The 13674-nt window shown below is 41.6% G+C and overlaps 1 protein-coding gene across 1 annotated transcript; it reads right to left on the bottom strand.

The window, feature by feature from the left end:
- Window positions 1-3705: 3705 nt before the first annotated feature.
- Window positions 3706-7941, bottom strand: LOC135557384 (probable G-protein coupled receptor 132). Its single transcript, XM_064990608.1, is given in 3 exon segments — window positions 3706-7002; window positions 7005-7069; window positions 7811-7941. Coding segments are annotated over 3 exon segments (1173 nt in total). The 5' UTR covers window positions 7908-7941; the 3' UTR covers window positions 3706-5991.
- Window positions 7942-13674: the final 5733 nt, after the last annotated feature.

Genomic DNA, 13674 nt, shown 5'->3' with positions numbered 1-13674 from the left:
GCTCTGCTCTGTTTATCTCTCACCCCCATACCTTGCCTAGCCTGCCTGGAGACAGGGGTTACGAGAGGGTGGGGCTGAACAGTGTAGTCAGGTGAATGATGCATAAATGGCCACCAGCTGAGATTGAGGACCCCTCAAAGCCCCCGTAGGCCATTAGGCTGTCCAGACAGTTGCCAGTGCCACTGTCACTGCCACCCAGCTCTCAGACTCAGACAGACGGGAACAGTAACAACAAACACCAGCCGGACCAAGTAGACGGCTGGCAAAGGGGAGGGGCTGGGGTGTTCCCCCTGAGCAGAGGATGGCCCTATTGGCTGTTGCCCGGTGCTGGGTACTTAAATATTCATCAGGGTCCAATAAAGCAGGCTGTCTTGGTCATTTAGTGGATTAAATATTCATACGGTGTGTGTGGTAGGAGTGGGCGGATGCACCAGATGACAGTTTCTCTGTCCCGGTGACCGTATGACCTGTGTAGTTATCCCACTATGATTTAGTGGAGTGCTGTGGTGGTGGTGGTGGGTATGTGTCCTTTTGCATCCCCTTGGCCATTCTCTATAGTATGATGATGTGATCACGCTTTGTTAGTGATCATGTGTTTGTTTAAAATAAAGAATGGTCAACCCTCATGTTATTAGCAAATCCTTCTTTTTTAAAATGTTGATGTAATACTCTTTTCGGACTAATACATTTCATGGCATTACCAACTGCTTTTCTATTTTCCTGAAGCCATTTGATTGATATTACCTGTCGACCAGATGCATAAGAGTTGCCCTTTTGCCTCCTTGTTCAATTATGCTTGTCATAGTAAAAACACATCCCAGAGCTTTCTATTTTAAAACCTATTATTTATGACCACAGTATATTCAGAACTTCCTGGAATCAGGCTGACGAGGTGGAAAGTCTGTTTGATAAGTCCATCAATCTCTCAGCAGAATAATTGAACAGGCCTGTTAATGCTGCTCAGACAGTGGTGGTGTTGGTGGGGGAGAAAACGTCCACAAATAGAATATGCATCACATTATGGAACACAAACACTCTTCACAGACACATCACAGGTCCACACACTTAAATGCACGACTTTCCTATTTTTCCACCATGGAAAACTGTCAGTCCTTCAAATACAGCACACATTCTGTCAAAATCAAATCATAGTGAAGTATTGTAATCCGGGATGGAACGGCAGTAAGCTATATCAATAGGGCTGAGTTGTAACTGGGATACACAGGTGTTATGCTAGTGTGAGAGGCGAGGCTCTGACATGGTGAGGGTCGGAAATATCAGTCGAATGAAGCACGTAAACTGAGTGACTGCGCTTGTGTTATGCACTGTGTGCGTGATGACACAGGCAGGGCATGAAGATGATTGGCAAGTGAGAGAGAAAGAGTTCTATTAAACATAATTATATTAAGCATTAATCCTTTTTTTATGCGTGTGCCTATTCCTTTGAGGAGATTGTACACAGAGCTGCCATTGTGGATACTTTTCTTTCACGTTGGAAGTTTATTTAGCCATTATTTAGTATAGACACGTTTCCCGTGAGAAACACAGTTGCAGTGAAATCTTGGTTGACTCTGTTTTTGAAACAAAATGAAAAGACACTTCAAGCATGTTGCTGTTGTAATTATTCATGATATCCTCCCTAGATGTGGAACAATCTCTGCTGGGATTTCTTCTTTACTTTTGATGAACTGTCAAAAACAGTTGAAGTCGGAAGTTTACATACACCTTAGCCAACTACATTTGTACTCAGTTTTTCACAATTCCTGACATTTAATCCTAGTAAAAATTCCCTGTCTTAGGTCAGTTGGGATCACCAATTTATTTTAAGAATGTGAAAATGTCAGAATAACAGTAGAAAGAATGATTTTTTCAGCTTTTATTTCATTCATCACAATCTCAGTGGGTCAGAAGTTTACATACACTCAATTAGTATTTGGTAGCATTGCCTTTTAAATTGTTTAACTTGGGTCAAATGTTTTGGGTAGCCTTCCACAAGCTTCCCACAATAAGCTGGGTGAATTTTGTCCCATTCCTCCTGACAGAGCAGGTGTAACTGAGTCAGGTTTTTAGGCCTCCTTGCTGACAAATGTTCTATGGGATTGAGGTCAGGGCTTTGTGATGGTCACTCCAATACCTTGACTTTGTTGTCCTTCAGCCATTTTGCCACATCTTTGGAAGTATGCTTGGAGTCATTGTCCATTTGGAAGACCCGTTTGCGACCAAGATTTAACTGATGTCTTGAGATGTTGCTTCAACATATCCACATAATTGTCCTCCTCATGATGCCATCTATTTTGTGAAGTGCACCAGTCGCTCCTGCAGCAAAGCACCCCCACAACATGATGCTGCTACCCCCGTGCTTCACGGTTGGAATGGTGTTCTTCGGCTTGCAAGCATCCCCCTTTTTCCTCCAAACATAACGATGGTCATTATGGCCAAACAGTTCTATTTTTGTTTCATCAGATCAGAGGACATTTCTCCAAATGTACGATCTTTGTCCCCATGTGCAGTGGCAAACCGTAGTCTGACATTTTGATGGCGGTTTTGGAGCAGTGGCCTTTCAGGTCATATGTTTCAGGACTTCTTTTACTGTGGATATATATACTTTTGTACCTGTTTCCTCCAGCATCTTCACAAGGTCCTTTGCTGGAGTTCTGGGATTGATTTGCACTTTTCGCACAAAAGTATGTTCATCTCTAGGAGACAGAACGCGCCTCCTTCCTGAGCATGGTCCCATGGTGTTTATACTTGCGTACTATTGTTTGTACAGGTGAACGTGGTACTTTCAGGCGGCTGAACCAGACTTGTGGAGGTCTACAATTGTTTTTATGAGGTCTTGGCTGATTTATTTAGATTTTTCCATGATGTCAAGCAAAGAGGCACTAGGTTTGAAGCTAGGCCTTGAAATAAATCCACAAGTACACCTCCAATTGGCTCAAATGATGTCAATTAGCCTATCAGAAGCATCTAAAGCCATGACATAATATTCTGGAATTTTCCAAGCTGTTTAAAGGCACAGTCAACTTAGTGTATGTAAACTTCTGACCAACTGGAATTATGATATAGTGAATTATAAGTGAAATAATCTGTCTGTAAACAATTGTTCGAAAAATGACTTGTGACATGCACAAAGTAGATGTCCGAACCGACTTGCCAAAACTATAGTTTAACAAGACATTTGTGGAGTGGTTGAAAAACGAGTTAATGACTCCAACCTAAGTGAAGGTAAACTTCCGACTTCTACCAACAGCGAAACCACATATAGTAATTCATACACGCAGTATCATTAACCATTGAATTAAATCTGTCCACCTTAATGAACTTTGTTTACATAAATGTGACAACCAAAATGAAGGCCTGGGAAGACCTAGACCTAACCGTTGTATGTATTCTTTGTCAGCGAAAACGAAAATGAGAAAAGTTCCAAACCACAAGCTTACCGGAACCTTTTCTGTTGACACAGCTCTTAAACACACTTTCATCTGCACGTTCAGAGATGTAAGATCATTTGTGACACTAACAGAGTTTTTTCCATCTCACGAAAGAGTGCCAACTAAAAAATCTGACAGAGTATTAGTGCAGGAATGCTTTTTTTGGTGCTGTTTTATGTGTTTCCCTTTTAGTGTGAAACTCCTCACCAGTAATAGAAAGATACATATGTACAGACATCCACTTCAATAATGAAACTGAAATGAGACATTTTACTTCAAATGTTTACTTAAAAATGTTCAGAAACAGTATAAATAATATTCAAGAAGTGCAATTTTCTAATAAAAAGAACAAACTTTTGCTTTTTTACAAACTTTTACAATGGTCTGCAATATAGGAGGAGAAACACCAAAGTATATAAAATGTTATATTGCGGCTATAAAAGGTTATATGAAGATTATGTCTTGATTTATATTTACATTGTTACAAAACACTTAACACCTAAAACATGACGAATACTACAATTGTTCTTGTTTTCAAAATACACTTGATTAAAGTTTAAGAACATGATGTAGATCTATACATCTACTGTGAAACACAATATCTATGTATTGCAACATAACATATTGTATTAGCTTTTGCACGATTTACTTAACAAATATTGTTCCTCCAAAGGAAAACACATTATTTCATAGAAAAGCTTCAGTAATAGACAGTTTTGTAGAAGCTTCTCACTCCTACATTAGCAGCAGAGAGGCAAGTTTCAAACGTGTCTTTCATATGGACACAAATAACTGCTGAGTTTGTCAAAACATTGGCAAGTCCTCAATCTGGAGATGAAGAGCAAAACATGACGCAGAAATGAACTTAACGTTAATGTCTCAGATCAGGGCCTTGTTTCCCAGCTGTGATGTAACTTAAAGGTCCAATGCAGCCATTTTTTTTAAAATCTCAATATTAAATCATTTCTGGGTATCAATTAAGTATCCTAATGTGATTGTTTTCAGTTAAAATGGTCAAAAAGAAACAAAAACATAGCTTCTTAGCAAAGAGCAATGTCTCAAGCAAGAATTCTGCAAGGACTGTCCGGGAGTGGTCACCGCCTGGTGATGTCACCAGGCAGACCAAAACTCCATCCCACCCAAATAGACAGACACTTCAGGCAATCTTTTCAAACAGCACTAACATTAAAGGGTACCAGAATAATTTCAGAGTATTATTCCAACTTCATGGTGTGGAAATATATACAAATCATGTTTTTGACTGCACTGGGCCTTTAAGCATTACGACGATCGTACCAGATGAACCTTTCTTTAAAACCTGTTTAGTGTTTTCCAAACAAACACGCAGAGAGGGCGTTCTCTAAGTGCGTTGTTAGACCATGTGTCGATACTGATAGGATCCAAATAAAAGCAGCACTGCTCTTGTATCAGCTTTCTCCATTCAATACATTGGCATTAGAATTATTCCACAATACTGACGACAGATCAGCTCCTAGAGAGATTTTACCTCCTATGGCTGCAAATAGGCAATTGAGGCTGCTTATTATGTTTACCCAATAATAATGCACTAAATTACAGATAGGGCGCATCATTACGCACATGCTGTCACAGAAACAGTAGACTAGCCGCAAAATACAACTCAATTGATTCAATGCTACAAAGGCTCTGGGGAATCAAGGCCTTGTGTGATAACTCGCAAACAATCAGGGATAGCTACCAAAGTGTTAGGCTACAATATGCTGTCCTAACAGTAGAAAATGTTACCAAGGTGACATCGTCCACTGAACCCCCTTTCATCCTCAAAAGAGTCCGAGTTAGTCTTACCAAAAACGATAAATCTGTAGCTAATATTGACATTTTTTTCCTAATTATACATCTATCTAAGGTGTGTTTATGAAAATCGTAATGTGCACGAAAATTTGCTAGCTAGCTAGTGTCTGCTTGCTGGCTGAACCAACTTGCTGGCTGAACTCAGATCCATCCATATGAAACTAAGGGATGCTAACAACGCCAGTTCACAGACACACTCAGATCTTTCACTTTAAAATGTATGTCAAACAAAAACCAATGACTGCAAAGGTAAACAAACCACACAACTCTATGCACAATGAGTGCATCAAACAATTTCCACAGAAATTTTACAGAAACACATTTACTTGATAAACAGTGCAGGTGCAAAGTTGGATAACAGAATGATGGTTTGTGCTGTTTGTGCCGTCATTCTCTTATCAAACATTTGCCGTTAGACAGATTGCTCCTGGCAACTGCAAATCTTGTTAGAATGATGCCATCAATAGGGAGACAATGCACCTGCTTGAACCGTTTCAATGATATCATATCAGATTTTAGTCAGATTCTGGGATAGATGGATTACATCATCCCCCATTGCTCTTGCTATGTTTGGGGTTCCACCTGGCTCTATGCTGATTCTGTTTAATATTCCAGAGTACCTGCAAGTCACCAGTCCAGGGTTCCTTCAGTAGTCACACCTGCATATCCCTCTGGCTCCCACAGTTTGAGCATACATACTGTACATCGAACCCCTAACCTTCCTCTGCCATCAACGACCATGCTTCTCCACCTCTTGTGTGGCGGCCGCCACTTCTGACGAGTTCTTGGAGTTGTGCATCTTGTGCTGGCTGCTGTCGGTGGAGCGTGGCCGCAGGGTGGCTCGCCCGCGGAGGCCTGCAAGGCCGCGACGTAGCTCCTTGCGGATGTTGTCGCTGGAAAGCACATAGAGGATGGGGTTGATGGCGCTGTTGAAGGTGGACAGGCCCAGGGAGATAGTGTAAGGGGTATAGAGGCTTTCCTGGAAATGGCAATTCTGCAGCTCGGGGAAGTGGAAGGTGACCGCACGCAGCAGCAGAATGACATGGTATGGCGCGAAGCACACCAGGAAGAGGACCACCACGGCGAACGCCAAGTAGCGCACCCGCTCCTTCTGGCACTGCCTTAGCCCTGTGCTAGCCTGCACGTTGGCCAGGATGGCACGGTTAGTGACCACAAGCACAACCAGGGGGAACAGGAAGCCAATGACAAAGCGGGCATAGTTGAAACCCGTCACAGTGGACGTGCCCTTGCCTGGCTCGAAGCAGCGGCGCTGCCCCTCTGCCGCATCGCCCTCTGGCATGGTAAACACCGGCACGTGGCCCACGAACACCACCAAGACGATGGCCACGGTAACTGCAACTGCCAGTCTCTGTCGCCGAAGGCCGCGCGACTCCACGGCGTAGACCACGGCCACGTATCTGTCACTGGAGACGCAGCACAGCAGGAAGATGCTGATGTACATGTTGTTGAAGAAGAAATAGCCTGTCACCTTGCAGGCCATGGAGCTCCAGCGCCATTGGTGGCCCGCGTTCACGTAGTTGGCCCACATGGGCAGGGTGCAGAGGTACATAAGGTCACACACAGACAGACTCAACAGGTAGATGCCCAGGACATTTTTGCGGCGCACCTGGAGGAAGGTCAGGTAGACAGTAACGATATTGGCAGGCAGCCCGATGACCAGCACCACACTGTAAAGCACCACCAGGGGCACGCGGTCCTCTTCGTAGTTCGGGGTGCACGGGGAGCATCAGTGCTCCAGTTGATGGCAGCCACGCTGGTCTGAGTCACAGTCGGGTCATGCATGGTGTCTGAAGGGTAAAGAGAGAGAGGGGAAAAAAGAAGTCACATTTCTCATTTCAGGATGCCAAAATGTATGTAAATACAAATTAGGAAATCACAAGATTAACTCTAAATCACTCTATTTGCAGACCCTATTTCCAGAGACTTTTCCAGGTTATTCATATTGGCTGGATATCTGCAGAACAAATCATTGCTTATAGATGGCCTTTGGTTGTAAGGCAACTTAATAAAGGTATTTTAATATTGATCACAATTAGAGTTTTAATGGTTTATTTCAAAGCTTTTTTTTGGTCTTTGTCTTCTGTTAATGTGATAGACTTTACCTAACTTACATACACATACAGAAACATACACATAATTACCCTCTGTATTCACAGGAAAGGCCATATAACCCTCCCTTAGGGGCCACTAAAGGACTAATGAGTAAGTTGCTCACGGATACAGAAGCTGAGTCATATGCATTGTGGGTCACATGCATGATTATGTGCGACTGTCCAAAAGTGGCAACATGGTTTATAGTCAGCCCTTGGCTTTATGAAAATGTGCATGTGAGTTGTCAAGGAATATTCAGAAAACATTGCACTTAGCATGTTGAGTTGTTAACATGTTAAAGCTCTTCTTTGCTGATAAACAATTAGCAAGCAACCAAAGACAACACGGTAAACAAGTAATACCACAACTCTGTCAGAGGCTAAAATATTGACCCTGGTTGATGTATCTCAACTGAAACCTACTTTCTGTTAACTAACCTCGATGACATTCTATTCTTGACCAGAGTGGAAGAATGGAAGAAAATGGAAGAGAACGCACTGAAACAAAAGAGGGACCTCGAACAGAAGCGCTCATTTTCGTTTTCCGTTGTGTGAACACAACCCTAGGTTTGTAAAGGGAGACAGTACTGGACTGCCCCTTTAGATGTCTGGCTTCCTCACGGTTTGTTCTTTACTTTAACGTTAGGGGCTGTTTCCACTGTAGCCCTATACTTCTCTTTCTGGGGATTGCCTCATACTTTCTGAGAGAAATGGTGTCCTTTCAGAAATTGCTTTCCAAATAAAGCTATATCTAGACCTAATTGTAACACCGCCCTAGAGTGTTTCTCTCCCTCCTCTCAGAAATAGTTTTTCAAATACTTGTAACACTGCTCATTCTTCTATACTGAACAAAAATTTCAATGATTTTACTGAGTTACAGTTCATATAAGGAAATAAATTAATGAAAATAAATAAATTAGGCCCTATATCGATTTCACATGACTTGGCAGGGGAGCAGCATGGCTGGGCCTGGGAGGGAAAAGGCCCACAAACTTGAGAGCCAGGCCCACCCAGTGGGGAGCCAGACCCAAAGCCCGATGTGAAGGTACTGGGCTGGCATGGTTACACGTGGTCTGTATTTGTGAGGCCGGTCGATATGAACATAACACTCTGGTGGACATTCCTGCAGTCAGCATGCCAATTGCATGCTCTCTCAAAACTTGAGACTTCTGTGGCATTGTGTTGTGTGACAAAACTGCACATTTTAATGCATTTTTTTGCCCCCAGCACAAGGTACACCTATGTCATGACCATGCTGTTGAACCAACTTCTTGATATGCCACACCTGTCAGGTGGATGGATTATCTTGGCAAAGGAGAAATACTAACAGGGATGTAAACACATGTGTGCACAAAATGTGAGAGAAATAAGCTTTTTGTGCATATGGAACATTTCTGGGATCTTTTATTTCAGCTCATGAAAAATGGGACCAACACTTTAGATGTTGAATTTATATTTTTGATCAGTATAATTGTATTATTTAACCTTTTCATCCCCTCTTTGCTTAGCAACATCTGTGCCTGAAAAGAAAGACCACAACAGAAATCTAACCACACACACACAACAGAGCTCTAACCGTATGAGGTGTAGGCTACGGACAGCTTTTAACCACTCACAGCAAAACAACAACTCTAAACCAGAATCCACCCCCACCAGTTCTCTCTCGCTCTCGCTTCCGCCTCTTATCCAAGCCCCCAAGCTGAACAAGGCATCTCCTGAAAAATTCATCACACATCTCAGAGGAGAAAGGAGGGGAAATGCTGTAGATGGAAAAACAAGTGCACCACTTAACACTGATGACATGTGAATGATAGATATCATAGTCATCAAATGTATTAGATTAGAATAAATCTGAAATCTAATGAAGATTTATACCTACAAATTACTGGGATTGGAGGTTTTGCAATTAATCAATGAATGAGGACATGATGAATTAGGGTAATTTTGAACAACATACTAGCCAACCGGTGATAACCAGTTCAGGCATTTTAATTGTTGAGTGACCTGAGTCAAAGGAGTGATTTAATTCAACTTCGCCCTAAGCCAAGGCAAAGAGAGTCTTACATCTAGCTTGCGTTTTTTTTTCACTGAAAATGTCTGAGGTTTAACCCTGCAGTCACACAGCTGACAGTCCCTGTGATGTGCTGAGGAGAAATGGTTCAACCCAGTTTTTACTTGAAACAGTCTTTACTTGATAAAATAATATAGTCACTTCAGAAATGAGTATGGGTCAAGAAGCCTTGTTTTACCATTTTACTTGAAACAGTCTTTACTTGATAAAATAATATAGTCACTTCAGAAATGAGTATGGGTCAAGAAGCCTTGTTTTACCATTTTACTTGTGACCGGTACAATCACCGCGAACAAGAGCAACACTCATCTGTGGCTGTTCAATATCGATGCTTAAATAAGTCATTGTTCATTTCCCAGTTACATTTCAAATAAGATGGCTTAATGAATGGATCACTACAGAATTGGAAAAACAAGCCTCAGGGAGCCGCTGCCTGGCAAGTGAGACAAGGATCTGGTACTGTAGATTAGACAAATGTACATTTGAATCATTAATACAGTACTACAAGTAACGTATATTAATTTTACATGAAATTTACCATTCAGAATTCATAGCTCAGGCTGTATAGCTTCTACTGAACAATGGACCATGACATTGGTTCAGTCAGTGCATTGACATTATATATATATATATATACTGAACAATGTATATATATTTATACATACTGATACATACTGAACAATGGACCATGACTTTGGTTCAGTCAGTGCATTGACATTATATATATATATACTGAACCATGTATATATATTTATTATCTCTGAAACCAAGCTTGTGCCTGAAATAGAATCCCTACGAGATAGACACTTTGGATCGATATTGAAAGAAAGCGGGGTTACTCGGCCTGATGTAAGGCTTTGTCTTCATTGTGTTACATGCTCTGTTTCCTGACACACATCAACGGTTAAGGAGGACACGATTACTTTCGGAGAAAAAGTAACATTTTCTCAATGTATCGCCTGCCATAAGTGAGAGGGATGCACGCTCATTTCACACCCGTTAATCTCGGTGGTCCGGACATATTTGGGGAGAGGAGGTCTCAGGGCCCATTTCAACTCACTTGATAGTTTGAATGGGAGACATGTGGGTCGTGTAGATCTACATTGTATCTAGGCTAGCCAGTGTACGGGATGGGACACACATGATTGTGAGAATAGGGTTAAGATATAACTGACCGAGTTTGCGTGTCGTGGCCTCTTTCAGTAGCATTCCTTCCCTCTCTACAGAATTAGTGTCACATTACTTGGCATCAAATGTCAACAAGTCAACGTGTATTTTTATAAACAACATGCACTACAAGGTTACAACAACAACCTGACTGATGAAAAATATTTGACTATTTTAGATTTCAGCTGTGATTTTGGAACAAATAAAGACAAGGCATTGCCAGACAATTTCAAATAAACTTACAATGACATATATTCATTACATATCGATAATCCCTTTGTTTCCAATAACAAATAACACACTAAATCAACAAGGTGGCAAGCTGAACAGCTACGCTATGCTTGCTTATTTTATTGGGCACTTAATACTGAATAGCCGCCTAGAATGTATAATCACAATTGCTTTCTAATACTAAAAAATATATAAGAAACAGGCTGACCACCAATACTCACTATTTTATTTCATTTCCATGTATGGGTAAAACTACCCAATATCGGCTACAACAATAACAGCTAATTCAGCAGACCTCCAACTGAGTTCTCAACCACCCACCCATAGATGAATGAGTGACTATTGCTCGTGACTACCAGTGACTGAGGTGACCTGCACTGCGAAGGAACGCGCACTAACGACCTGGACCAGAGCTGATGTTAAATCAATCATTTCCTAAAAGTTACAATTATCACCATCACACGTATCAACATTTGTCAGATAAACTCACCGTTTAGCTGTATCGTCTCTTGAAATCTGTAAAAAGTGTTCATTCATTGCTGTCTGCAAGAGATGCTTGTTCCATCTTCATGCATGCTCCATTCAGAAACCGTTAAAAAGCTGTCTGCACGTCCACCTACGCGCGCAGGGAGGTCTTAGTCCTCGCGCTCTCAAGTGTCACGTGGTTTGATATAGTAATATCAAGTGACAGACAATGATTTATTTATTGCTCCAGTGAACTCTGGCTACCACCTACTCATACATTGCAATTACTTATTGAAAAAGACATGCATAAACACATTCAATATTTTTTTGCGCTGTATACAACTACATTTATTTTACCTGCTTGACAATCTGGCTTTATTTAACAAATCTCTACAATATAAATTCATAGTGTACATATGTGGCTATTGAATTAACCCAAAATTTCGTTTTAAACAACAACAAAAAAATAACCCTACAATAAATGAATCGGGCTACATGCAAATGAGCTGCAAAAGTGAATAGCCTACAGACAATAAACTCCACTGATAACAGACTAGTAAAGTTAACTATTTGAATTTCGGTTGGTTTCAGAGCTCAATTTGAAAAACAAAACCTGGTATCATTTACTCAATGGTTAATGATTATAAAGTGCAGGCCATTGCACAATATGTTAGAGCCAACACTAGGAGCCATATCTGAGCTCACTGCTCTGAAATGTCTGTTGAAGTTCTTTACTTAGTCTTCTGTGTAAAAACAGAAGGACATGGATTAGTGTTAGCATTTAGACAATGCCAAAGGATATTGTTTAAGTAATTAAATAGACTATGGCAATGGTTAGTGGGATCACTGCATGTGTTGTTCTGAACTTGCCCCACCCCTGAACATACTTGCAGACTAAAAACTTAGATAAAATTGCACAAAAACATGGCCAAAAATAAGACAGCACAGAGACATGTTTTCAAAAGCTCTAGAGGAACTGAAAGAATAAAAGGAGAAAGAATTCTCAATCCAAATAACTTACATTCCATTCCAAGATGGCGTAGCAGTCGTCTTTGTCGTCGTCTTGTCGTGTCCCATGTATATATCTTTTTACACATTTTTCTTCGCAAATCTTTTTTATATTTTTCTAAACCTCAACTTCAAAATACTCTCCTGCAACCCGCCTCACCCAATGTGGTGTGGATCTGTTTTTTCTAAGGTATTTTTCTTTACTTTTGAACCGGAATCCCCCAACAGAAGCTAGCCAGCTCACTAGCTACTAGCAAGTAGTCAGCTAACCACTACTAGCGGTCATCAGCTAACCTTTAGCTCGGAAAACTCTCGCCAGTTTGCACAACGCAATTCAAACCATAGCATACCGGACCTATTTTCTCTCCATATCCCCAGATTCCTACCGCAAGCTCTGAACCTTTTCACCTGGATCATCGCAGCTAGCTAGCTGCAATCCGAGTGGCTACTCCTGGCTAACATCTCTGTCCCGAAGCAAGCACCAATTAGCCTGGAGCTAGCCCATGCTAGGGCCATCTCCCGGCTAGCTGAAGAGGTCCATCAGCCACTCTGGGCCTACTGTACTATTGATTGTATGTTTGTTTATTCCATGTGTAACTCTGTGTTGTTGTATGTGTCGAACTGCTTTGCTTTATCTTGGCCAGGTCGCTGTTGCAACTTAGAACTTGTTCTCAACTAGCCTACCTGGTTAATTAAATAAAGGTGAAATAAAAATAAATAAAAAACAATACCTATTTTGCCAATTGGCCCGGACCCCTTTTACTGCCAGTACGGAGCTCCTTCACGACTGGACTACCGACATAATCTGCCCGAGGGGGTTATTCAGCTGTCTAAAGCATGTCGGACTGTTAGCTGAATAGGTTCATTGGCCAATTTCTTGGGCCACTATACCTATTTTGCCAATTGGCATGGACCCCTTTTACTACACGAGCGCTGCTTATCCATCACGACTGGACTACTGACTAATCTGCCCAAGTTTTTTTTTTCTCCAACAGGCCCATCTGTCGCGACGTCCCCTGAATGCCCATCTGCTAGCCCGCTAGCCGCGGGACTGATAGCTGAAGAAATCCATTGGCCCATTTCTTGAGCCACTATACCTATTTGCCAACTGGACTGGAACACTTTGCTAAACGAAATCTTACTAATCCATCAAAACTGGTCTATCGATGTAACCGCAGGAGGCTCTGCATGAGGAGGCAATAACAGACTTCCTCCGTTGTGACATCCCTCTAAGGCCCTTCTGCTAGCTTGCAAGCCCCGGCCTGCTAGCTGTCTGAATCGACGCGTCTCCAACCAGCCCAACTACTCACTGGACCCTATGATCACTCGACTACGCTTTGCCTCTCCCTAATGTCAATAT

Source organism: Oncorhynchus masou, chromosome 16 (genome assembly GCF_036934945.1).
Source record: "Oncorhynchus masou masou isolate Uvic2021 chromosome 16, UVic_Omas_1.1, whole genome shotgun sequence".
NCBI lineage: Eukaryota > Metazoa > Chordata > Actinopteri > Salmoniformes > Salmonidae > Oncorhynchus > Oncorhynchus masou.
The sequence above is the reverse complement of the archived record's forward strand: the minus strand, read 5'-3'. Positions and strand labels throughout refer to the sequence as shown.